Source organism: Cynocephalus volans, chromosome X, assembly GCF_027409185.1.
Source record: "Cynocephalus volans isolate mCynVol1 chromosome X, mCynVol1.pri, whole genome shotgun sequence".
Classification (NCBI taxonomy): Eukaryota; Metazoa; Chordata; class Mammalia; order Dermoptera; family Cynocephalidae; genus Cynocephalus; species Cynocephalus volans.
Window position 1 is genome coordinate 80,636,460 of NC_084478.1, and position 23,939 is coordinate 80,660,398.

Genomic DNA, 23,939 nt, shown 5'->3' on the forward strand with positions numbered 1-23,939 from the left:
ATGAGCTCCCCCGACGAGGTGTCTGTTTGGGGAGCCGGTTTCGTCCCTGAGGGCGGCGGGGAGCCGTCCGGCGCCTGCCCGGCCAGCCCCACAGCCCCGCAGGGGCCCGGACTAGGCCTTGATTTGGGGGCACCGTGCAGCGGCGAGGGCGAGGGCGGCCTCCCAGACCCCGAGGACTCCGTGTCCGAGGAGGGAGAGCTGGAGGCGGGAGGGCCGGTGCTTTGGGTCCTGAAAGGCCGGCCCGGCTCCCCGGCCGACGAGAAGGGGGACGCTCTGGACTACGCGTCCCACCTTGCTGACGAATCGGCGGCCACCGCGCAGCAGCTGACCGACCGCGGTACCCGGCGCGTCCGGAGACACCCGACCCCAGAAAGCTGCGCCGCTGAAGTGTCCACCATCTGGGCGGACCTAGAGGCAGGCCCCAGTGTTCGAGGCGCGCTTGCCTCCGGCTGTGGAGAAGCGCAGCAGGCTTCTGCCGCCCCTCTCCACCTCGGTGGGCGCAAGGGAGGCCGGGCCTGGGGCAGCCCGAAAAGGGGCACCGAAAGTCGGCTGAACGTCAGCGTGGATCTCCAGCGGCCCTCCGCGGAGGGTCTGGTCGGGCAGCCTTCCGACCCCGAGTCGTCAGATGAGTTCAGTGAGGTACAGCTGATGAGAGTGAGCATTTGCCCCAAAGAAGGCGGCCAAGACAAGTCCAGCAGCCCCGAGGAACCTGGCGACACACCCAGACACTCGAAGTTCCAGATCAGGAAGGATTTCCTTCTCAGGCCGGGCTCTTTCCTGACCTCTGCCCCCCGCGGACTCACTTCGACCATGGAGAGGCAGGCCGTTGGCGAGCTGGACATCTCTTCCCCCAAGAAGATGCCAAGTGTGGTCTGGGGGAAGGGAGGAAGCAGGCCCAGCTACGCAGCAGCACGAGCAGCTGCAGCTGCTGCAGGGGGCCTGCCCCGGGCCACTCCTAAGAAGAAGGTGGCCCAGGAGAAGAAATCCCCAAGGGGTGCCTCAACAGTTGCCCTGGGGAGAGCCTTTCCTTCATGGGGGCAGAGACTCTTGGCAGCTCCCCCGGAGCCAGCCACCTTCCCCCCGATCTCTGGTGTTCCGCTACTTGGGAGGTCCAAGAGAGACTCCTTGTTCCTTTCGGGACCCAAACAGCCCAAGCACAGCAGGACTAGGAAGAAATCTGCGGTGAGGAGAACAAGGGAGTCCCAGCCTGTGGCCCGAGAAAATAATGACCCAAACAGAGATCCAGTCCCAAAGGTCCAAGTGAGTAGGCCATCCTCCTCCTCTCTCCCCGCCCTTCCCCTTCCCCCAGCACACACATCTTGAGCCGTGCTCCCTCTGTCCCTTGCCCAGGAGTCCTCACTGGGAGGGAGCCCACGGTCAACAGGATACCAAATCGTGGTCCTTCAAGTGGGGGCAAACATCAAGAGAGCACCTAGTATGTGCCAGGCACTGTTCTCCACTTCGCCCGTTTCCTGCCTCCTCCCCAGAGAGGGGCTTTGATGGGAAGCAGGGCGGGCTGCTTATTTGGGTCACGCAACCCCTTAAGGTTTGGGCTGCGAAGCTTCGGGTGTCTAGACTCATCGGCCTCCTGATTCCTCCTTCCTAGCTGTTCCCCAAGCCTGCCTTGCAGGGGGCCTGGACTTTCTCAGTACTCTCACTGTTGTCCCTGGATCAGCTCTGCCTCCTGGCCTGGGGCTGACTGAGGGAAAGAGAGCTAGTGAGACTAGCCTCCCAATTCCCCTCCTGGTCCTCCACCTCACCCAAGCCCCTACGCACACCCACGCCCAACTCAGCTGAGATTTTTGTTTCAGTTTCCGACACCCAGTTTGGGGCCGTCTTGCCTGTGCGTGCATCGTGGAGAATTCAGCAGTAGTGGCTACAGTGCCCGAGCCCCCCAGGCTCCAGGAAACTCAGAGCCCTTGGCCCTGCGCCAGGGAGGCGGCACGCCCAGAGGCCTTGCACCCTTGGGTGAGTCTTGTGGGTTTGATACGAGGGGAGGGGAGAGGGGTCTGGGAGGGAGACCTCTGGCTCTGTCACCTCTGTGGGCTCAGCCTTGCTCCCGGGCTTCCCTGCCAACCAGGCAGCTCTCCCACAGGAAACAGGGTCATTCGTCCTCTGAGTGGGGTTTGTGGGGGTGGGGGTGATTTGTAGCAGTGCCCCAAACCCCAACTCCAGAAGTAGACTTTTGGCAGAACAGAGCGTTTTCTGTTAAGTCCTGTTCAGCCACATTGCTCCCTCCAGGGGCTGGCTGTGTCTGCAGCTCTGCTAGCGTCCAACCCAGAGCCACAGTCCCAGGGGGCCACAGTGGCAGATGGGCTGACACTGGGGAACAGGGAAGGCAGGCCCCAGAGAAAGGGTCTGAGGTGCTGGGCAGAGCAGGGGCAACCTGTTGCCAGCAGAGGGCGATGCTGCCTCACTCTGGGCGCCGCTAGGCCCTTTCCACCTCACAGGGAGGCTTGGAAACTGGATTTTGCGTTCTCTTTCAGGTGACCAGGAGCCACCTGTCCTTCCCCCAAGACCGGAAAGGCAGCAGCAACCACCTGCAGCACAGGGCTGCCCTCGGGTAATGCTTTCTCTGGCTTGTAGAAATGCACGTCCAAAGTAGATGGTGGGATCTGTGTCCAGGTTAAGCTGACTTACGTGTCCTCCCCCCCTTCCCCATCCCGCACCCTACGGAGAGAGGGCACCTCCTTTCCATTGAGGATTCCATGCCGGTCTAGCCACTGAGGTGTGCGATGCAGGGGAGGCAAGGGCGCGGGGGAGAGAGGGAGGGCGAGGAGAGTGGAGGCCAGAATATCACTAATCGTTTCTCTTTCTCTGCTGTCTGCTGGGCTAGTGTCGGGTGCTACAGCAAGAAATAGATGACCTTAAAGAGCAACTCGGTATGACAAAGCCCCGGCTGGGGCAAGGGCAGACCACGGGGTCTTAGTGCAGGTGCCGGGCATGGGGTGGGCTGCAGGTGCAGGTGGCATCACTGGGCTCGACATTCCTGTGGGGAGGAGAACCAAGCGGGCCTGGCCCTGGAGCCTTCTGTGCACGTACAAGCTAGGGATGTGCACAAATGGAAGTGTACTGTCAGAACTCCTTGTTCACTTTGCCAACGAGGCCCAGAGAGCTCCTTCTCTTGGGACATTTAGAGATGCCGCCTTCATTTTCCCTTTAACTGCTGCTTGGTACGTCTTCTCTGGTTTTTGTTGTTGCCGTTTGTTCATTTGCTTATTCGTTTTTTGAAACGAGTTCGCTCAGGCGATGGGTGGGTGAGTCAGTCCCAGCGCTGTTTGGTCAGGGGCTGGAGGGGTTTCAGGTTGCGGGGCTAGGTGGCTCCCCACGGGGGCAGAGGGGAGGATTTCTATATCCGTATGTCTGGAGTGCCCACCCGGTTGTGCCTCTCTGTTTCAGCGGCCATGCAGTCCCTCGCTGACAAGTTCCAGGCCCTTTGAGGTGAGTGTTACACATACCATACCCCTTCCCACAATCCTGGTTACTTAGGAGGGCTGTGGGCTGGCCCTGGCTTGTGGCCCGTCCCTGACTCTGCTGTTTGACAGGTTGGACCCAGCCTCTTCGTACAAGACAAGCAGCTGATATCTTTGGAGCCCAGGAGCTGTGGCCAAGCTGCTTCCCTCCGGTTCTTCTTCAGAACAGGGGCTTTCTGTCTTCCCCTGTTTTTGCCCTCTCCCCACCCCAGTTCACAGCAGTTTCAAATTAAAGTACCTCTCATGCTCTGTGGTCTGCCGTCTCTCTGGGGGGTGGCGCTGGGGTGGGGTGGAGTGGGGTGGGGAGTTGCTCCAGTTCAGAGTATTTTAAGAACAGTACCCCCTGGCATTCTGTGGTGGGCCTTCTCCCTGCAGGGAGGAGGGCCAGCCTCTGAGCAGGAGCCCTGCACTCAGGCTCACCAGAGTGCCCTGTGTCTAGGTTCTGTGCGGGCTCTGCCTGGCCAGTCGCTTTCCCCTGCAGGCCCTATTCACGTTCCCTTCTAATCTCCTCCTAGTTCCCATTCTTCACCGCTATTCCCCCGCCCCTTCAGCGGGCACTAACGAAACGACACCCTTCCAGAGCTCCAGTTTACCGTCTTACCTTTCCTCATTTGGCTCACTGTCCCAATTCTCCCCTCTCACCCTTCTTTTTTGTCACGAGCATCCTTGATCTGTCCCATGGCTTTACGCTGGTGGCCTTTCGTGCATGGTCATTTCAACGGGAATTAAAGAGCACAACTGAGCTCATTTTCCCCCTTGCCAGGCCCAGTCTTCTTTGTGGATTCATTATCTCCCTCTGGTGCCACCATGCACCCGGACAACTCGGCGAGAAACCCGCTCGTCATCCTCCGTTCCTCTTTGGCCCTTACCTTTGAAACCAAATCCTGTCAGTTCTCTCTCCTCACTTTCAGTAGAGGGGTAGAGGCAGAAGTCACATCCCGGTGGGTGGTGGAACCAAATGGAAGGCACCGGGAACGGGAAAGAAAAGAGCAGGTTAGTCTCTGGGTTGAAGGTAGGGGAAATGAGTCTGTTCAGGTGCCTCTGGGCCAACCTGGGGGGACACTGCCTGCTGGCAGCTAGAGTGGATGGTCTAGTGATCAGAGCTTCCACATCCTTCATGTCCTAGCCAACTCACCACCCCTTCTCCAGCTGATCGGCCCCATACCCCTGATTTGAAAATGGCCACTTAGTTTCTAGGACAAGTGTTGGTGATGGGTCTGAATGTTCTTGGGGAGATATTCCCCATCAAATACCATTCGACCACCCCCATGACAGATTTTCCCGGACATGCTCTTTCTGTGTCCCAGCTCAATCTTGCAGACTGTCTTTGGGTCACACGAGATTTTGCCTCAGCTCCGTGTTCTGATTTCACCCCCACTGACAGTTGGGATCGCCTCTTTCCTTCAGCCAGGATCCAAGGCTGGGTGGGCTGGAGACTCAGAGGGACAGATTCGTGTTCGAGTGAGGTGACTGTAGGTTCTGCCAGCTCCCATTCCCGAGAGACTGGGTGTTTATAGCCAGAGAGGGGACAAGTGAAGATAGATCTCTCAAGGTTTTTGGGTGTGTATGCCTGATTCCGCGAGTAAAGGGAGTAGAGGCAGTGCTCAAGAATCCCTGAGACTGAATGAGCAAAAGCGAGGGCGGGATGTACCTTTTGCAGGAGGTGTTTTTCAAGTTCGAAAGCATAGGAGGGCATGGAGTGTGATGACGTGGGAGTCACCAGACCCAATGATGGAGTCAGGGCTCTCATGGAGTCACTGGAGTAGGCCCTTGATCCTACTGTGGGATGAATATGATGTCTCAAAAATCTGGTGTGTGTGGGTGGAATGATAATGTGAAGGCTGGTTATCTCGCAGTAGCTGGGACATGCCTCATCTTTGAAGCAGGGAGCTCCCACGGGAGACTGCCACGACCTGAGTTAATCAAGACACAGTTAGTATGGGTGCAGCGAGGATGGAAAGTGGGAAAGAGGGACTGCACTTAGAAAATTGGCCAGCCTTGGTACCACCCTTCCCCCATATTGTCACTGTCTCCCTTTCAGGCCCCGAGGATGAGCTCAGGGAGACAGATCATCACGCATGTGGCAGGACAATCACAGACCTCAGAGCCACGGGCCAGCCCCAGTTATCTAACGTTAAATAACAAGCAACACTAACCTACATCATTGAAGAATGCATATTTAAGGCTGGCCCATGGCTCACTTGGGAATGTGTGGTGCTGATAACACCAAGGCCACAGGTTCGGATCCCTATATAGGGATGGCCAGTTCGCTCACTTGGGAGAGCCTAGTGCTTAGGATCCCCTTACCGGTCATCTTGATTAAAACAAAACAAACAAACAAAAAAAGAATGCATATTTAGAATGATAAGACGATAGGGAAAAGCAAGGAAAGGATGACCACAAAAGCAAGGATGTGGGTTTCCTCTTGGAGGAGAAATGGATCGAGATCAGGCAGGGACACTCCAGGAGAGTTGGGGGATGCCGGTGGTGTTTTCTGTGACCCAAAGGGGTGTTTCCATAGAGGTGCACTTGATAATCGTTTATTTAACGTTGCATGTATATTGTGATTCTTCCTTTCTGTATGTTACATTTCACCATAAAAGGAGAAAAAAAATAGTGCTAAGGGAAATAACATCCCCGTAAACATACTGTGAGAATTTTATAACCATTTAATTTATAGTAATAGCTTTATTTTCAAATACTCATAGAATTTACTTAAAATAATAGGAACGATGCTTACCTAATTGCAATATCATTCTCTATTTTTTATGAATATTCCATTTTCATTCAGAATTCAATTGTGATTTTGAGTTGGAAACCCACAGAAAGATTGTACTTAGTTACAATTTCTCAGAGGAGATTTTGCCACCTCCCCATCCACTTATTTTCAGAAGTGGAGGACCAAGAACCGGAAAAAAAGAAATAAAGGTCAAAAGAAATCCAAAAGGTGTGCCTGTGTTGTAATACATTCATTTGACAGGGGAGGGCAGTGCCGTTTGGGCTATTTGTTGGGAAGTACGTGACGGCTGCCCCTGATTTCATGTCTTTCGAGTTTGTCCTTTTCTTTACTATAGCTGCTGAGACTGAAGGGGTTATTTGTGCCAATAAAGGCAGTGGTGGTGGTGATTGTTGTTTTGATGGGCTGCATCTCATTTGCCTGTTTGACATTTCTGTCTTCACACCAGCCTTCCCCTGCTTCCCCAACAACTCTTTTCTTCCTCTTTCTTCTCCCCAGGCAGAAAGTGAGACCACTGATGTGCTAGACTAGGCGTGGGGCCCTGACAGGCAGAGAAACAGCAAGTGGGTGTGCGCAGCCCTTCAAGGCCTTATTGTTTATGGGGAGTAAAGCTAAAACAATTTTCCTGAAAAGTCACACTTCAGCCTACAGTGAATTTCCCCTGATTTTTTTTTTCTTGTCTGCTCCCCAGCTGACACAATTAAAGTCTCCACACTGGTTGGTGGCACGAATAGGGTCAAGTAGGAAGAATGCTGTGGTTATTTATTTCATCAATTGATGAAATGGAATAAAAATGATTCTCTGGGGCCATCCCCTCTATCTAAAGATAAATTGTATTTCCCATTATAATTACTACTTCATTCTCTGACCCCATTATTTAGAAGTCCAGCTACTATTAAGTCACCTTTCTTATTTAAGGATGGCTATGAAGCAGAAATAAAGAAACCATTTATATTGAAACTTTACTTTGAATGACTACTTATTTAAAGGGTCTTCTTAGATTCTTAATAGGGAATTTTCCTCCCTTTAAACTATATTTTCTTTTTTGCTAATTCTATTAAACCATTAGAAGACATTTTGGGGGAAAAAATGATTTTACCCATAATTCTAGGACCTAAATGTCTCAACTGATTTTTTTTTTTTCCTCCATGATTCCTGCCCTAGAATCATAGAAGCATAGAATATTAGAGCTAGAAGAACTCCTGGAGAAATCTAATAGGCCAACTCCTGGGCAGTGTACAAGTGAGGAATCTGAGATGTGGAGGGGCAGTACTATGTCAAGGCTACTAGATAGTTCAAGCCTGTGCCTCTTCAGTCTCCATTTTGTCCTTCAGCAGGGCAGAAGCCCCTCCATCTCCTCATACTCAGGCCTCGTGTGGATTGATATCAAATTTGGTGCAGCTTCTTCCCAATCTCTTGATTAGTTCTAAGCACTGAAGTCTATCCCATTTGCTGTAACTTACAGCTAGAGCCTGATTAACCCATGTGAGCACCCCAGGTGAAGAAGCAGCTGTCCCTTTTACCCCGTCCACAGGACCTGTGGTGCTCTGGGGTCACCCAAGATGGTTGTCTCTTGTTATCGTAAGTTCTTTACAGGCCTAGCAGATGGCAGAGTAAGGTAGGTGTTGGGATAATAGAATGGTTTGGTCAGGACCCTCACCTCAGGGCCTGTTGGGTGTGGTTTTAGCACATCCATTGTAAGCAAATGTGTGTGTGTGTGTGTGTGTGTGTGTGTGTGTTTGTGTGTGTGTGTGTGTAGTTAGTGCGTATGCACGCCAATGTATCTTTTTAGTTTTGTTGCTATTCTTGTGTTCTTCAGAGAGAGAGAGAGTTTTAGTGAAGCAGGTGGGTGGGCATTGGCCTCGGGCGTGTGCCCCATGCAGCCATGCTTTCCAACCTATGGCTCCAAGGACCTTTTGGACTGTTACCTAGCTCACAGACCTGTGTGTAAGGGGTCTGGTGACCCAGCCTGGTGTCTGAGGGGTCTGGGGACCCAGCCTGGCATGTGAAGGGTTTGTGACCCAGTCTGTGAATGGGCTTGAGGGGTCTGGGAGCTCCAGACCCAGCCCTAGCTCAACAATCAGCCCAGTCAGTGCAGAATTACCAGCAGGTAAAAGAGCCAGACAACTGGCATAGTCATGGTCGAGTAGCTTTACAATTGGCATCACGAATAGGATTAAGAGCTAGACAATTGGTGCTGTGAGCAGGATTCCAGACATTAGCCACAGCTGTAGTGACACAGTAGGGCAAGCACTAGATGACCTGGCTCTCTCGTAACCTGCTGAAAATCACTTCCCCTTTTTGAACCTCCATTTTTACATCTGTGAAAAGAGGAAGGTGGCCTGGAACAGTGGTTCTCAACCTGGTGTCCATGAACTTCCTGAAATCATGTGCCATGTTGTGGGGAGTGATGTATGTAGTCTCCTGTGTAGAGTGTACAGAGCTTTCCTCAGATTCTCAAAGGGGTCCTGTTGTGGACTGAATTGTGTCTACCCAAAATTCATATGTTGAAGCCCTAACCCCCAAATGTGACTGTACTTAGAGACAGGACCTTTAGGGAGGTAATTAGGGTTAAATGAGGGCAGGGCCCTAATCCAATAGGACTGGTGTCCTTATAAGAAGAGACACTAGAGCTCACTTTCTCTCTGCCATGTGAGTACACAGCAAGAAGGTGGCCATTTCCAAGTCAGGAGGAGGGTCTTCACCAAGAATCAAATTTGCTTGCACCTTGATCTTGGACTTCTAGTGTCCAGAACTGTGAAAAAGTAAATTTCTGTTGTTTAAGCCACCCAGCCTGTGGTATTTGTTAGGGCAATGTGACAAGACTAATACAGGTCCTATAGCCCAAAAAAGATTCAGAGCCACTGGACTTCCTGGTCCCCAGAAACAGAGCTTGGACAGTCATGTTTTACTGCAATATGACTCTAGATATTTTGCAGACTTCTTGAGTTTTTAACCTGTCGTATACATATTTTACATAGTTCTGATTATAGTGTATTCACAAATCCCTTTTCCTTTTTTCTGCTCAGAATTGTTATCAGTCATAATTATGATTATTATGTTAAATTATCAAAAGTCAAAGAAATAACCCAATTTTCTTATCGATTGCATCTTTAGTCATACCGTTTTAAGTTTTGTTGTTCACAGTTAATTGTTTGATTCTGATGCTTTTTCTTAAAGCTCTTTACAAACAGTTATAATCTAAAGTGTTGTGCCTTCAAGGAAGTTCATGGGAAGAATGGAAAGGACTCTGACAAGTACAGGTTTCTGATAGCCTTTAGATCATATCATTGGACTAGGTAAGAATTTCCTAGTTGGAGCACAGTTTTATAACACCGAGGTCAAGGGTTCCCCATCCTGGCCAGCCGCCAAAAAAAAAAAAAATGAGTTTTCCTGAACTCTAATGAAAAAAACATAACTGGTTTATAAAACTGCTAACCAACATCAAGTAAGACAAGAATTAATTAAATGCCAAAGGAATGCTTTGGCGAATTTTCATACTAAGTCTGTACTGAAATTATTAAGATATACAATTTGAATGAACTCCATAATTCAGGTCAAATTACCTATGATAACCCATTTGATAAGCAATGTGATGTACCTGAATTAGAGAAACAAAATTGGTATTTAAAATATATCTATAAATCCAACATTAAGTGTGGCCTCATGGAGAGCCTGAATGGCTGCCTCATCCTTCCTTTAATAAAAGCTTTATTATTAAAAGCCCTGCACTCCATGACTCATCATGGAAGAGATAAAATGATCCAAATTATGGGGAAAAAATTGGTGTGGTGACTTATAAAATTGCTAAAGTGCCTTATGGCCAATGTTTGGTTTGTCAAACCCATAATTCTGGGAAGACAATCAAAACTTCAGGTACATTTCTGCTATCTGATGGGTCATTTAAACATTTATAGAGGGATTTCATTCAATTGTCATTTTCAATGCATGTTTCTGATTGTATAGAAGCTTTCCCATGCAGGCAGGACTATGCTATAACAGTAGCTAAAAGGTTATTTTAAAAATGTGTTTCTCTAATGTGATGTGCCTGGAGAAAATGTCCAATGATAGGGCACTTGTTCCACTGGACAGTTATAAAACAGTTAAATGAGGTATACAGATACAATAGCATTAGACAAAACTAATTTAATCAACTGAATTGCCTTGGTCAAAGGTTTTGTAGATTGATGAAAATCAGATCTACTTCCAGTGGGAAACATAAGTTGACCCCTTATGAAATATTCACTAGAAGGCTTATGCCTCTAACAACGGAACCTCATGACTCTCCTGCTCTCCTAAACTCTGAGATGACTAAATGCTGCAAGGCTTTAATGTATTATGCCAAAGTGCATTTTTACCAGGTAGAGGTTAGGTAGCTGTTTATGATCCACTGACTGAGTACAATCAAACCCTTCAAAATCTAAAACCTAGAGACTGGATCTTCCAGAAAGGACATCAGAGGAAGACTGCTCTTGCCACCCAAACTGCAGCAAAACTTTGGGACCTCGAACCTTGGGTTCACATCTCACAGCTCAAGGGCCCCTCCAGACTCTTGAAACTGCACATGCCTTGGAGACCATAAGGTAAATCTAACCAGAGAAATTTGTCCTCAGATGGCATCCTAAACGTGAACAACTTCCCCAAGGTCACAGATCAAGACTTCTCTGCCATTGTGAAACTCTTATTTCTCTTAATTTTTCCTTACTTATGCCTACCTCTTTCACTTGGCAGAATAATGCTATAATTAGAGTTGCACCACAAGCCCAAAAGGAGTTTCTTGCTAACTGATCTATGAGCCAGGGTACTATAGTACTCTTAACCTGTAATAACTTTGTCTCAGACCCTTGGCGAGAAACTGCTAATTTCACCATTCCAAGTAATGTTTTTATGAATAATAAAACTAAAAAAACTGGGGGAAAAAAGGGCCTTGTGTGCACCCATATGTGGAATATTCATAAAGCAAATGTACTTCACAGGGCTTGGTTTTCCAAAGCCTTGCAGTTTCAAATATTGACCTTACAGAAAACAGGAAATTTCCCCCAGGCTATTGAGTCTCTGTTGTAAGATAAAGAGTTGTAACACAGCAAGGTTGCTGGCTCAGAGACAGACAGGTTACTGATTGATATATAAAGATACTGGGAAATTGCTGTAAGAAGAGAATGTTTGCTAAAATCAAGCCTTTGTTGCAAATTGCATTACAGAAGGTCACCTTGCTTGACTTTCTGAAGGTTACCAGCTTCTATTGTTAAATTTGTTAAACTGTACTTAGCAAAACCCCACCTATGTCTCTTCCTGTAACTTGCTGGGCTGGAGAATAAATTCAGGAAGAGAACCCCAATTCATGATTAATTTCACAAATGGAAGGAATGCCTCACACTTGAGGGTTCTGGGATATTAACCCCTTTCTGGGCCGTCTCACAGGGGAAAAGGGGTGACAAATCCGTGGGAGGTAAAGCAACAAATGGTGACCCATGTGAGGAAATTCTGTGTCCATGGATCAGAGACCAACCTGCCAAGCCTTGGAAAGGAAAAGAAAGAATAGGCTGCAACAAAAGAGGTGAAAAGAAAGAGGGCATCCACTACTCATCCTGCCAAATTCCTTCATGCCCTCTGGTAATTAACCCCTTCTTCTCTCAATCCCCAGACACTGGCAACCACCGACCTGTTTTCTGACCCTATAGTTTTGTCTTACAGAATTTAATATAAATGGAGTCATACAGTATGTAGCATTTGGCACTTGGCTTCCTTCACAGAGAGGGACATGAATGGGACTTCTGGAGGTACAATGTACTGTTTCCTGACCTGGGTGGTAGTTACCTGGCCTGATCACTTTGTAATTATTTGTCAAAGGGTAGGCTTATGTTATCTGCACTTGTATTTTCTGCGCTGTATATATATATACAACTATAATTTTATGTTTAACTTCATCTAATTTAATTTTTATATCTTGGTAAGGGTTATTTCTTAAACGGCAATTGTTAACCCTTTAAAAGAAAGTGAGTGATTACTGGAAAAGTCAGGAGAGTGGTTACCTCTGGAGCAATAGGGAGGGGGAAGTGATTGGGGTGGGGCAAACAGGAGGGTTCCAAATGCTGCCCATGCTCTATTTCTTACACCGAGTAGTAGTTCTAGGATTGCAACACTGTGCAACCACAGGGGTGCCATTCATGCTGTAGTCCTGCCAGTGGTGCACCCTAGAATTGTGCAAGTATAGTTCCCATGGCTACCCTGGCAGCCACAAGATACACAGCCATACCTGGCAAACACAGGTGTTTGCCTCATCACTAGAGGAAATGGATAATGAGAAAATGTAGATGGGGAAAAGAGGAACTCTTGGCGTGGAGACTGAGGACAGATGTGCATGAAGTTGTTTAAATTCCCCCAGGAGTTTGTTGTGACAGCAAGGACTAGGCTCGAAGGCTGTTACTCACCATGATGACTCTCCTACTACGATTGTCATCAGATGTCCCCACATGCAGTGTGCTGGGCCTCCGCCACAGCCAAGGTGGCCGCCCTTGCTGACTCTCCCTCGCTGGCTTGCTCACTCACGCACCTTTGACCCCAGATCAAGCCTGAGGAGGAGACAGTCTTTTCTTTTTTTTTTTTTTTCACTTTTCCTATAATTTATTTATTTATTTATTTTTTAAATTTTATTTTGTCGATATACATTGTGGCTGACTATTGCTCCCCATCACCAAAACCTCCCTCCCTTCTCCCTCCCCCCCTGCCCCCCAACAATGTCCTTTCTGTTTGCTTGTCGTATCAACTTCAAGTAATTGTGGTTGTTATATCTTCTTCCCCCCCCCCCCCGGTTTTTTTTTTTGTGTGTGTGTTTGTGTGTGTGTGCGTGTGAATTTATATATTAATTTTTAGCTCTCACCAATAAGTGAGAACATGCGGTATTTCTCTTTCTGTGCCTGACTTGTTTCACTTAATATAATTCTCTCAAGGACCATCCATGTTGTTGCAAATGGCAGTATTTCATTCGTTTTTATAGCTGAGTAGTATTCCATTGTGTAGATGTACCACATTTTCCGTATCCACTCATCTGATGATGGGCATTTGGGCTGGTTCCAACTCTTGGCTATTGTAAAGAGTGCTGCAATAAACATTGGGGAACAGGTATACCTTCGACTTGATGATTTCCATTCCTCTGGGTATATTCCCAGCAGTGGGATAGCTGGGTCATATGGTAGATCTATCTGCAATTGTTTGAGGAACCTCCATACCATTTTCCATAGAGGCTGCACCATTTTGCAGTCCCACCAACAATGTATGAGAGTTCCTTTTTCTCCGCAACCTCGCCAGCATTTATCGTTCAGAGTCTTTTGGATTTTAGCCATCCTAACTGGGATTAGATGGTATCTCAATGTGGTTTTGATTTGCATTTCCCGGATGCTGAGTGATGTTGAGCATTTTTTCATATGTCTGTTGGCCATTTGTATATCTTCCTTAGAGAAATGCCTACTTAGCTCTTTTGCCCATTTTTTAATTGGGTTGCTTGTTTTCTTCTTGTAAAGTTGTTTGAGTTCCTTATATATTCTGGATATTAATCCTTTGTCAGATGTATATTTTGCAAATATTTGGAGACAGACTTTTCTGCCTGCAAAGTAAAAGGTCATATTTGGGAAAAATGTATATTTCAGAGTCCTAGATCCCAATGCAGGTGAGATTAGCTCAGGGCTCCCCCACTGTGGCTGCATTAAGGGCATGCTCACAGTTGAGCAGATCTCCAGAGCTCCCTCTGAGCTGAGCAGCAGTGGAGATCTCTCATTCTCCCCCAGCATATTACTTACCTATTGCTGCCATAACAAATTACCACAAACTTAATGGCTTAAAACAACAGTTTATTATTTTATACTTCTGGAGGCAGAAATCCGACATGGGGAACACTGGGCTAAAATCAAGGTGTCCCCAGGGCAGTGTTCCCTACTGGAGGCTCTAAGGGGAAATCCATTTCCTTGGCTTTCCAACTTCTAGAAGCCACCAGCATTCCTTGGCTCATGGCCCCCTTCCTCTGACTTCCAAGCCAGCAATGGAAGGTCAAGTCCTTCTCACATGGCATCACTCTGACCTCCTCTTCTGCCTCCCGCTTCCACTTTTAAGGACCTTTGTGATTATATCATGCCCACCTGGATAATCCAGGAGAATCTCTGTATGTAGCAACAGTAATTCCACCTGCAACCCTAGCGCCTGCCCAACACCCCCCTCCCCCCCACCCCAGGAATCCTCTGAGCAGATTCCAGGAATGATGATGTGGACATCTTTGGGGACCATGATTCTGCCCACCACACTCGGCCTACTAACCGTTTCACCTCCCTCTCCTCTACAGCACTCCCTTCCTCCTGCCTGCCTTGGGTATGCCAATCCCTCCTAAAAGTCCACAGGGAGCATTGGCAGGTCATGTTCCTGGTCGTGATCATAGTCATGGTGGTGATGGTAGGGAGTGGGCACCTTCCTAGAATCTGAGAAGGCAGCAGAACAAGGCAGAATGGGGGCCTAGGGCTCGCCAGTCCAGCCCCCACTTTCTCTTTGTTGGGGAGGAGGCTCAAGAGAAAGGCAAAAGGCGGGCACTGAATGAGGGGAGGGGTCTGACCTCCTGACCTCCTCCTTTCCATTGGGGCCCAGATGGATTCCTCTAATCTGAGCCTCAGTATCTGCCTCTTAGGCTCAGCCTGTTGCGTACATACTACAGTAACATGATTGTGCGGTAGTTGGTCTGAATATGGAACAGAGAGATTGTGAGCTTGGAGGATGGAAGCAGGCCTGACAAAGTAGTCACCAGGGGTTGTGTTCATGGCGTCACACGTCTCCTTCAACATGCTTCTCCCCTTCTTCACGCTGCCGAACATGGCCCCATGCCTCCTGGAACAGTGCCCAGTGCGGGCATTCTCCCCCAGTCACAGCCGGCCTAGATGACCTAGGTGGCAGAAACCCCAGTTGGAAAGTCTCTGGCAAACTATTTCACTGACACACCAGCCTATTGTGTTACGCCTCCAGGAAATAAACACTTGGGTCAGGGTCAAAGCCTTAGCCTAAGGAATCAAGCCCTCCTTCTCAAGTGAGGGATTTGAGGTGGATGGTTTATGTCCCCACTAAGGTTCCTTCCCAGCACTGAGGTCTATGATTGTCCTGCCACATGCGTGATGATCTGTCTCCCTGAGCTCATCCTCGGGGCCTGAAAGGGAGACAGTGACAATATGGGGGAAGGGTGGTACCAAGGCTGGCCAATTTTCTAAGTGCAGTCCCTCTTTCCTACTTTCCATCCTCGCTGCACCCATACTAACTGTGTCTTGATTAACTCAGGTCGTGGCAGTCTCCCGCGGGAGCTCCCTGCTTCAAAGATGAGGCATGTCCCAGCTACTGCGAGATAACCAGCCTTCACATTATCATTCCACCCACACACACCAGATTTTTGAGACATCATATTCATCCCACAGTAGGATCAAGGGCCTACTCCAGTGACTCCGGCATTTTGAGAGCCCTGACTCCATCATTGGGTCTGGTGACTCCCACGTCATCACACTCCATGCCCTCCTATGCTTTCGAACTTGAAAAACACCTCTTGCAAAAGGTACATCCCGCCCTCGCTTTTGCTCATTCAGTCTCAGGGATTCTTGAGCACTGCCTCTACTCCTTTTACTCCCTGAATCAGGCACACACACCCAAAAACCTTGAGAGATCTATCTTCACTTGTCCCCTCTCTGGCTATAAACACCCAGTCTCTCGGGAATGGGAGCTGGCAGAACCTACAGTCACCTCACTCGAACACGAATCTGTCCCTCTGAGTCTCCAGCCCACCCAGCCTTGGATCCTGGCTGAAGGAAAGAGGCGATCCCAACTGTCAGTGGGGGTGAAATCAGAACACGGAGCTGAGGCAAAATCTCGTGTGACCCAAAGACAGTCTGCAAGATTGAGCTGGGACACAGAAAGAGCATGTCCGGGAAAATCTGTCATGGGGGTGGTCGAACGGTATTTGATGGGGAATATCTCCCCAAGAACATTCAGACCCATCACCAACACTTGCCCTAGAAACTAAGTGGCCATTTTCAAATCAGGGGTATGGGGCTGATCAGCTGGAGAAGGGGTGGTGAGTTGGCTAGGACATGAAGGATGTGGAAGCTCTGATCACTAGACCATCCACTCTAGCTGCCAGCAGGCAGTGTCCCCCCAGGTTGGCCCAGAGGCGCCTGAACAGACTCATTTCCCCTACCTTCAACCCAGAGACTAACCTGCTCTTTTCTTTCCCGTTCCCGGTGCCTTCCATTTTGTTCCACCACCCACCGGGATGTGACTTCTGCCTCTACCCCTCTACTGAAAGTGAGGAGAGAGAACTGACAGGATTTGGTTTCAAAGGTAAGGGCCAAAGAGGAACGGAGGATGACGAGCGGGTTTCTCGCCGAGTTGTCCGGGTGCATGGTGGCACCAGAGGGAGATAATGAATCCACAAAGAAGACTGGGCCTGGCAAGGGGGAAAATGAGCTCAGTTGTGCTCTTTAATTCCCGTTGAAATGACCATGCACGAAAGGCCACCAGCGTAAAGCCATGGGACAGATCAAGGATGCTCGTGACAAAAAAGAAGGGTGAGAGGGGAGAATTGGGACAGTGAGCCAAATGAGGAAAGGTAAGACGGTAAACTGGAGCTCTGGAAGGGTGTCGTTTCGTTAGTGCCCGCTGAAGGGGCGGGGGAATAGCGGTGAAGAATGGGAACTAGGAGGAGATTAGAAGGGAACGTGAATAGGGCCTGCAGGGGAAAGCGACTGGCCAGGCAGAGCCCGCACAGAACCTAGACACAGGGCACTCTGGTGAGCCTGAGTGCAGGGCTCCTGCTCAGAGGCTGGCCCTCCTCCCTGCAGGGAGAAGGCCCACCACAGAATGCCAGGGGGTACTGTTCTTAAAATACTCTGAACTGGAGCAACTCCCCACCCCACTCCACCCCACCCCAGCGCCACCCCCCAGAGAGACGGCAGACCACAGAGCATGAGAGGTACTTTAATTTGAAACTGCTGTGAACTGGGGTGGGGAGAGGGCAAAAACAGGGGAAGACAGACAGCCCCTGTTCTGAAGAAGAACCGGAGGGAAGCAGCTTGGCCACAGCTCCTGGGCTCCAAAGATATCAGCTGCTTGTCTTGTACGAAGAGGCTGGGTCCAACCTGTCAAACAGCAGAGTCAGGGACGGGCCACAAGCCAGGGCCAGCCCACAGCCCTCCTAAGTAACCAGGATTGTGGGAAGGGGTATGGTATGTGTAACACTCACCTCAAAGGGCCTGGAACTTGTCAGCGAGGGACTGCATGGCCGCTGAAACAGAGAGGCACAACCGGGTGGGCACTCCAGACATACGGATATAGAAATCCTCCCCTCTGCCCCCGTGGGGAGCCACCTAGCCCCGCAACCTGAAACCCCTCCAGCCCCTGACCAAACAGCGCTGGGACTGACTCACCCACCCATCGCCTGAGCGAACTCGTTTCAAAAAACGAATAAGCAAATGAACAAACGGCAACAACAAAAACCAGAGAAGACGTACCAAGCAGCAGTTAAAGGGAAAATGAAGGCGGCATCTCTAAATGTCCCAAGAGAAGGAGCTCTCTGGGCCTCGTTGGCAAAGTGAACAAGGAGTTCTGACAGTACACTTCCATTTGTGCACATCCCTAGCTTGTACGTGCACAGAAGGCTCCAGGGCCAGGCCCGCTTGGTTCTCCTCCCCACAGGAATGTCGAGCCCAGTGATGCCACCTGCACCTGCAGCCCACCCCATGCCCGGCACCTGCACTAAGACCCCGTGGTCTGCCCTTGCCCCAGCCGGGGCTTTGTCATACCGAGTTGCTCTTTAAGGTCATCTATTTCTTGCTGTAGCACCCGACACTAGCCCAGCAGACAGCAGAGAAAGAGAAACGATTAGTGATATTCTGGCCTCCACTCTCCTCGCCCTCCCTCTCTCCCCCGCGCCCTTGCCTCCCCTGCATCGCACACCTCAGTGGCTAGACCGGCATGGAATCCTCAATGGAAAGGAGGTGCCCTCTCTCCGTAGGGTGCGGGATGGGGAAGGGGGGGAGGACACGTAAGTCAGCTTAACCTGGACACAGATCCCACCATCTACTTTGGACGTGCATTTCTACAAGCCAGAGAAAGCATTACCCGAGGGCAGCCCTGTGCTGCAGGTGGTTGCTGCTGCCTTTCCGGTCTTGGGGGAAGGACAGGTGGCTCCTGGTCACCTGAAAGAGAACGCAAAATCCAGTTTCCAAGCCTCCCTGTGAGGTGGAAAGGGCCTAGCGGCGCCCAGAGTGAGGCAGCATCGCCCTCTGCTGGCAACAGGTTGCCCCTGCTCTGCCCAGCACCTCAGACCCTTTCTCTGGGGCCTGCCTTCCCTGTTCCCCAGTGTCAGCCCATCTGCCACTGTGGCCCCCTGGGACTGTGGCTCTGGGTTGGACGCTAGCAGAGCTGCAGACACAGCCAGCCCCTGGAGGGAGCAATGTGGCTGAACAGGACTTAACAGAAAACGCTCTGTTCTGCCAAAAGTCTACTTCTGGAGTTGGGGTTTGGGGCACTGCTACAAATCACCCCCACCCCCACAAACCCCACTCAGAGGACGAATGACCCTGTTTCCTGTGGGAGAGCTGCCTGGTTGGCAGGGAAGCCCGGGAGCAAGGCTGAGCCCACAGAGGTGACAGAGCCAGAGGTCTCCCTCCCAGACCCCTCTCCCCTCCCCTCGTATCAAACCCACAAGACTCACCCAAGGGTGCAAGGCCTCTGGGCGTGCCGCCTCCCTGGCGCAGGGCCAAGGGCTCTGAGTTTCCTGGAGCCTGGGGGGCTCGGGCACTGTAGCCACTACTGCTGAATTCTCCACGATGCACGCACAGGCAAGACGGCCCCAAACTGGGTGTCGGAAACTGAAACAAAAATCTCAGCTGAGTTGGGCGTGGGTGTGCGTAGGGGCTTGGGTGAGGTGGAGGACCAGGAGGGGAATTGGGAGGCTAGTCTCACTAGCTCTCTTTCCCTCAGTCAGCCCCAGGCCAGGAGGCAGAGCTGATCCAGGGACAACAGTGAGAGTACTGAGAAAGTCCAGGCCCCCTGCAAGGCAGGCTTGGGGAACAGCTAGGAAGGAGGAATCAGGAGGCCGATGAGTCTAGACACCCGAAGCTTCGCAGCCCAAACCTTAAGGGGTTGCGTGACCCAAATAAGCAGCCCGCCCTGCTTCCCATCAAAGCCCCTCTCTGGGGAGGAGGCAGGAAACGGGCGAAGTGGAGAACAGTGCCTGGCACATACTAGGTGCTCTCTTGATGTTTGCCCCCACTTGAAGGACCACGATTTGGTATCCTGTTGACCGTGGGCTCCCTCCCAGTGAGGACTCCTGGGCAAGGGACAGAGGGAGCACGGCTCAAGATGTGTGTGCTGGGGGAAGGGGAAGGGCGGGGAGAGAGGAGGAGGATGGCCTACTCACTTGGACCTTTGGGACTGGATCTCTGTTTGGGTCATTATTTTCTCGGGCCACAGGCTGGGACTCCCTTGTTCTCCTCACCGCAGATTTCTTCCTAGTCCTGCTGTGCTTGGGCTGTTTGGGTCCCGAAAGGAACAAGGAGTCTCTCTTGGACCTCCCAAGTAGCGGAACACCAGAGATCGGGGGGAAGGTGGCTGGCTCCGGGGGAGCTGCCAAGAGTCTCTGCCCCCATGAAGGAAAGGCTCTCCCCAGGGCAACTGTTGAGGCACCCCTTGGGGATTTCTTCTCCTGGGCCACCTTCTTCTTAGGAGTGGCCCGGGGCAGGCCCCCTGCAGCAGCTGCAGCTGCTCGTGCTGCTGCGTAGCTGGGCCTGCTTCCTCCCTTCCCCCAGACCACACTTGGCATCTTCTTGGGGGAAGAGATGTCCAGCTCGCCAACGGCCTGCCTCTCCATGGTCGAAGTGAGTCCGCGGGGGGCAGAGGTCAGGAAAGAGCCCGGCCTGAGAAGGAAATCCTTCCTGATCTGGAACTTCGAGTGTCTGGGTGTGTCGCCAGGTTCCTCGGGGCTGCTGGACTTGTCTTGGCCGCCTTCTTTGGGGCAAATGCTCACTCTCATCAGCTGTACCTCACTGAACTCATCTGACGACTCGGGGTCGGAAGGCTGCCCGACCAGACCCTCCGCGGAGGGCCGCTGGAGATCCACGCTGACGTTCAGCCGACTTTCGGTGCCCCTTTTCGGGCTGCCCCAGGCCCGGCCTCCCTTGCGCCCACCGAGGTGGAGAGGGGCGGCAGAAGCCTGCTGCGCTTCTCCACAGCCGGAGGCAAGCGCGCCTCGAACACTGGGGCCTGCCTCTAGGTCCGCCCAGATGGTGGACACTTCAGCGGCGCAGCTTTCTGGGGTCGGGTGTCTCCGGACGCGCCGGGTACCGCGGTCGGTCAGCTGCTGCGCGGTGGCCGCCGATTCGTCAGCAAGGTGGGACGCGTAGTCCAGAGCGTCCCCCTTCTCGTCGGCCGGGGAGCCGGGCCGGCCTTTCAGGACCCAAAGCACCGGCCCTCCCGCCTCCAGCTCTCCCTCCTCGGACACGGAGTCCTCGGGGTCTGGGAGGCCGCCCTCGCCCTCGCCGCTGCACGGTGCCCCCAAATCAAGGCCTAGTCCGGGCCCCTGCGGGGCTGTGGGGCTGGCCGGGCAGGCGCCGGACGGCTCCCCGCCGCCCTCAGGGACGAAACCGGCTCCCCAAACAGACACCTCGTCGGGGGAGCTCATGTCGCCGGTCCGCGAAGCCTGGGTCGAAGAGAGACGGCCGCCTCCTCAGGGCCGGCGAGCCAGGCCGCGCGTCGTCACCACAGGGGCCACACGAGATCGCCTCAAACACCGCGCGGCTTTGGCTCGCGCCTCGGCCGCCCCGCCGCAGCCTTCTCATTGGTCCGCCCGCCACCAACCAGCGCGTCTCTTGTTGGGCTGCCCCTCAAGGCCCTAGCCAATAGGGACGAGGGCGCTTGGGCGGCGCGGAAGCCCGTCGTTTCGCTGGGCCATCCGCAGCCAGTCTGGGGGTGGTGTCCCAGTGTCGGGGCTCTCTTCCCACCTCTTCCTGTCCCGCCAGTGCCTCTGGCCAGGCATCTCCTTTCCAATGAGAGCCACATCTCTCAGCCTCAGTTTCCCATTCCCATCGGTAAAGCGGGAGAAATAACAGCACCTAACTCGGGCTGGTGAGGATTAAATGTAATGACGGATGGGAAGCACACAGAGTAGAAAGGATTTGCGAGCCTCTATTCCACAGCAAGGCTCACCACCCCATAGGAAAATGGGCAAGGATGCCCACGGTCAGTAATCAGAGGTCGGCGTATTTTGTTTTCGTAAAGGGCCAGATAGCAAATGTTTTAGGATTTCAGGCTGTGCCGTCTCCGCCGCAAGTGCTCGATTCCTCTAGGTAACCAAATCCACGCGTGGCTGCGTGCCCGTGAGAGTTTACTGGCAGGCCGTGTTGGCGGTTTGGCAGGTCGGAGTTTGCCCACCTCTCCCAGAATCCCCCACCCGAGTTAATTCAAAGAAGTGGGAACCCCAGTGGCCAACGACACCGCAAAAGATGCTCACCATCGCTGATCCCGAAGATGCAAACGAAAATCACGAATCGATGTTCACATGCCAGGTTTACAGAAATTAAAGAGCTTAATCATTCCAAGGGTCGGAGAGGCTATGAGTGAACCAGTGCTTTTGCTCACTGCTGGGGGTGGGGGTGGGGGTGCGGGGGTGGGGGGCGGTTTGTTGAGGGGGTGGGGGTGCGGGGGTGGGGGCGCCGTTTGCGGAGGGGGAGGGGGTGGGGGTGCGGGCGTGGGGGGCCGTTTGTGGAGGGGGAGGGGGGCGGATTTGGCAGGATCTTTGAACTGCAAATTATACATTTACTATGAGCCTGGCACTCTTATAAGCATTGTAGATAAACATCAATGCCTTCCCACGACAGTCCTAAGTTGAAGTACCCGTTATTACAGCCTTCTTACAGGCCAGGAAACGGGCACAGAGAGGCTCATTGTCCCGCCCAAGGTCGCTGGGCTTGTTGGTATCAGGGGTAGGATTTGTGTATTCTCCGAGGTTTTCTGTATCCTCCAATGTTTTTCAGTATAGAAATCTCCTTAAAAAGTTAGTTTGAAGCGAATGTAGCCAGTGCCTCTGCTTGCAAGATATGTAGAAGTATGAGAGAACCACGGAGAACTGTCTCTCAACAAGAAGGCTAAAGCTGACACTGAGATTAGGAGGTGAAGTTATTAGAGAGCCAGGGAATAATAGGATATAATAGCATTGTGACCAGGAAGGTAGAATGGAGTTTCAAGAAGATGGGTGTGGTCATCATTGTCAAAAGCTACTGAGAGTTAAAATAAGGATGGAAAAGAGGTTATTGATTTGGTTGATTGGTGATTGTTTTAGCTTAGGTCCTCTGAGAAGCAGATACCCAAAACAGGATTAGATGTGCAAGAAATGTATTAGGGGAAATGTCTGTGAGAGAAAATGTGAAGGGAACTGGGAAGCCATTAGTTCATGATTCAAGTCAGTTATCAGGAATCCTTGAGCTGCTGGAAAATGCTCAAGCCAAAGTTGACCATCAGAAGAGTTCCTTGTCTCCCAGGAATAGACCTGCCTTAGTATCCCTACTGTCCTACTGCTCTCAGTCATTGGCCCTTCTTCCTTCCTAACAGAACCTCAGGTTTGTACAGGTATTCACCCCACAACTAGCTCCAGGTGTGTGCTGATTAGAATATGTCAGTGGATTCCCCTGATGACAGATAATGGTTCAGAAATGGGCATCTATCCAATGAAAATGGAGGGAAATATTTAATTCTAAGATTGGGGAGTGATTTTATTATTCTCTTCCTCTGGATGTAAATAAAGGAGCATGTTGCCCCAGTCCCTAAATGGCAGCTATCCTGGGGATAAAGCCAACATGCTGAGGATGGCAGAGCAGATAGATGGAGAAAACTTGGCTCTTGGATAATGTCATCAAGTATCTGAATTAACCAAACTTAGTGCTTGCCTTTTGTCTGGGTTTTTTGTTGCTTGCAGCCAAAGCGTACCAGCATACAGAAGGCAAAAACCAACATGGCTAGTGTTTCTTGGGCAGGTTACTGTAACCCTTTGTGCTTCAGTTTCCTTATCCAAAAAATGGACAAGGCAAATATTCAGTTGGTGTGCTTTGATAGTGATTAAAATGGAATTTATTTCCTTTTGGAATAAATACTTTGGCTATATTTTGGTGGTGGACAATACTTTCTTGTCTGGAGCAAATGACCTTGCATTTGCATACAGTGATGAGATAGCCATTTAAAATGTAAATATGGAAACTAGTCTGGGATATTTGGGGACTGTTTTCTAGGTAACTCCAAAAAGTGGACTAAGGAGGTGAGCAAATGTCCATCTGGATTGCCTAAGCTGATGATTCTGGTCTCGAGAGTAACCAATAGCAGAATCTTGTTTATTTGAGTTACAGCTGAGATGATTGGGAAGTGGGGCAACCCAGACATAAAGAAGCAGATGAAGGCTGGCACTGATTATTACCACAAGCTCGTAACTCAGTTTAACCCAACAAATTCCCTTACTAATTTATTGGCTAGGAAAGGCTTGATAAAGAAGTTAAGACACCCTCCCCTTACTGGCCAGCTGCAAGGGGAAAAAAAAAAAAAGAAGTTGAGACACCTGGATGTGAGGAAATCTTTGATAAATTAAAGGGTAATTTGGTAAGTGACAAGATTTAGACTATTCCTGATTATAATGAATTCTTTGTAATTACAGAAACCATGGAGCAAAA

General features: G+C 50.8%; 2 protein-coding genes across 2 annotated transcripts; one reads left to right on the plus strand and one right to left on the minus strand.

Annotated features, from left to right (window-relative positions):
- LOC134368074 (uncharacterized protein CXorf49 homolog) lies at positions 1–3,440 on the plus strand. The gene is made up of 3 exons (XM_063084675.1): positions 1–1,260; positions 1,812–1,968; positions 3,400–3,440. The coding sequence occupies exons 1-3, from the start codon at positions 1–3 to the stop codon at positions 3,438–3,440; spliced, it is 1,458 nt and encodes a 485-aa protein (XP_062940745.1).
- An 11,143-nt stretch (positions 3,441–14,583) lies between these two features.
- LOC134368075 (uncharacterized protein CXorf49 homolog) lies at positions 14,584–20,908 on the minus strand. Its single transcript, XM_063084676.1, has 4 exons — positions 19,649–20,908; positions 18,346–18,422; positions 14,993–15,075; positions 14,584–14,675 (listed from the first exon to the last, which is right to left on the minus strand). Exons 1-4 carry the CDS (start codon positions 20,906–20,908, stop codon positions 14,584–14,586), a joined length of 1,512 nt encoding a protein of 503 aa, XP_062940746.1.
- Positions 20,909–23,939: the final 3,031 nt, after the last annotated feature.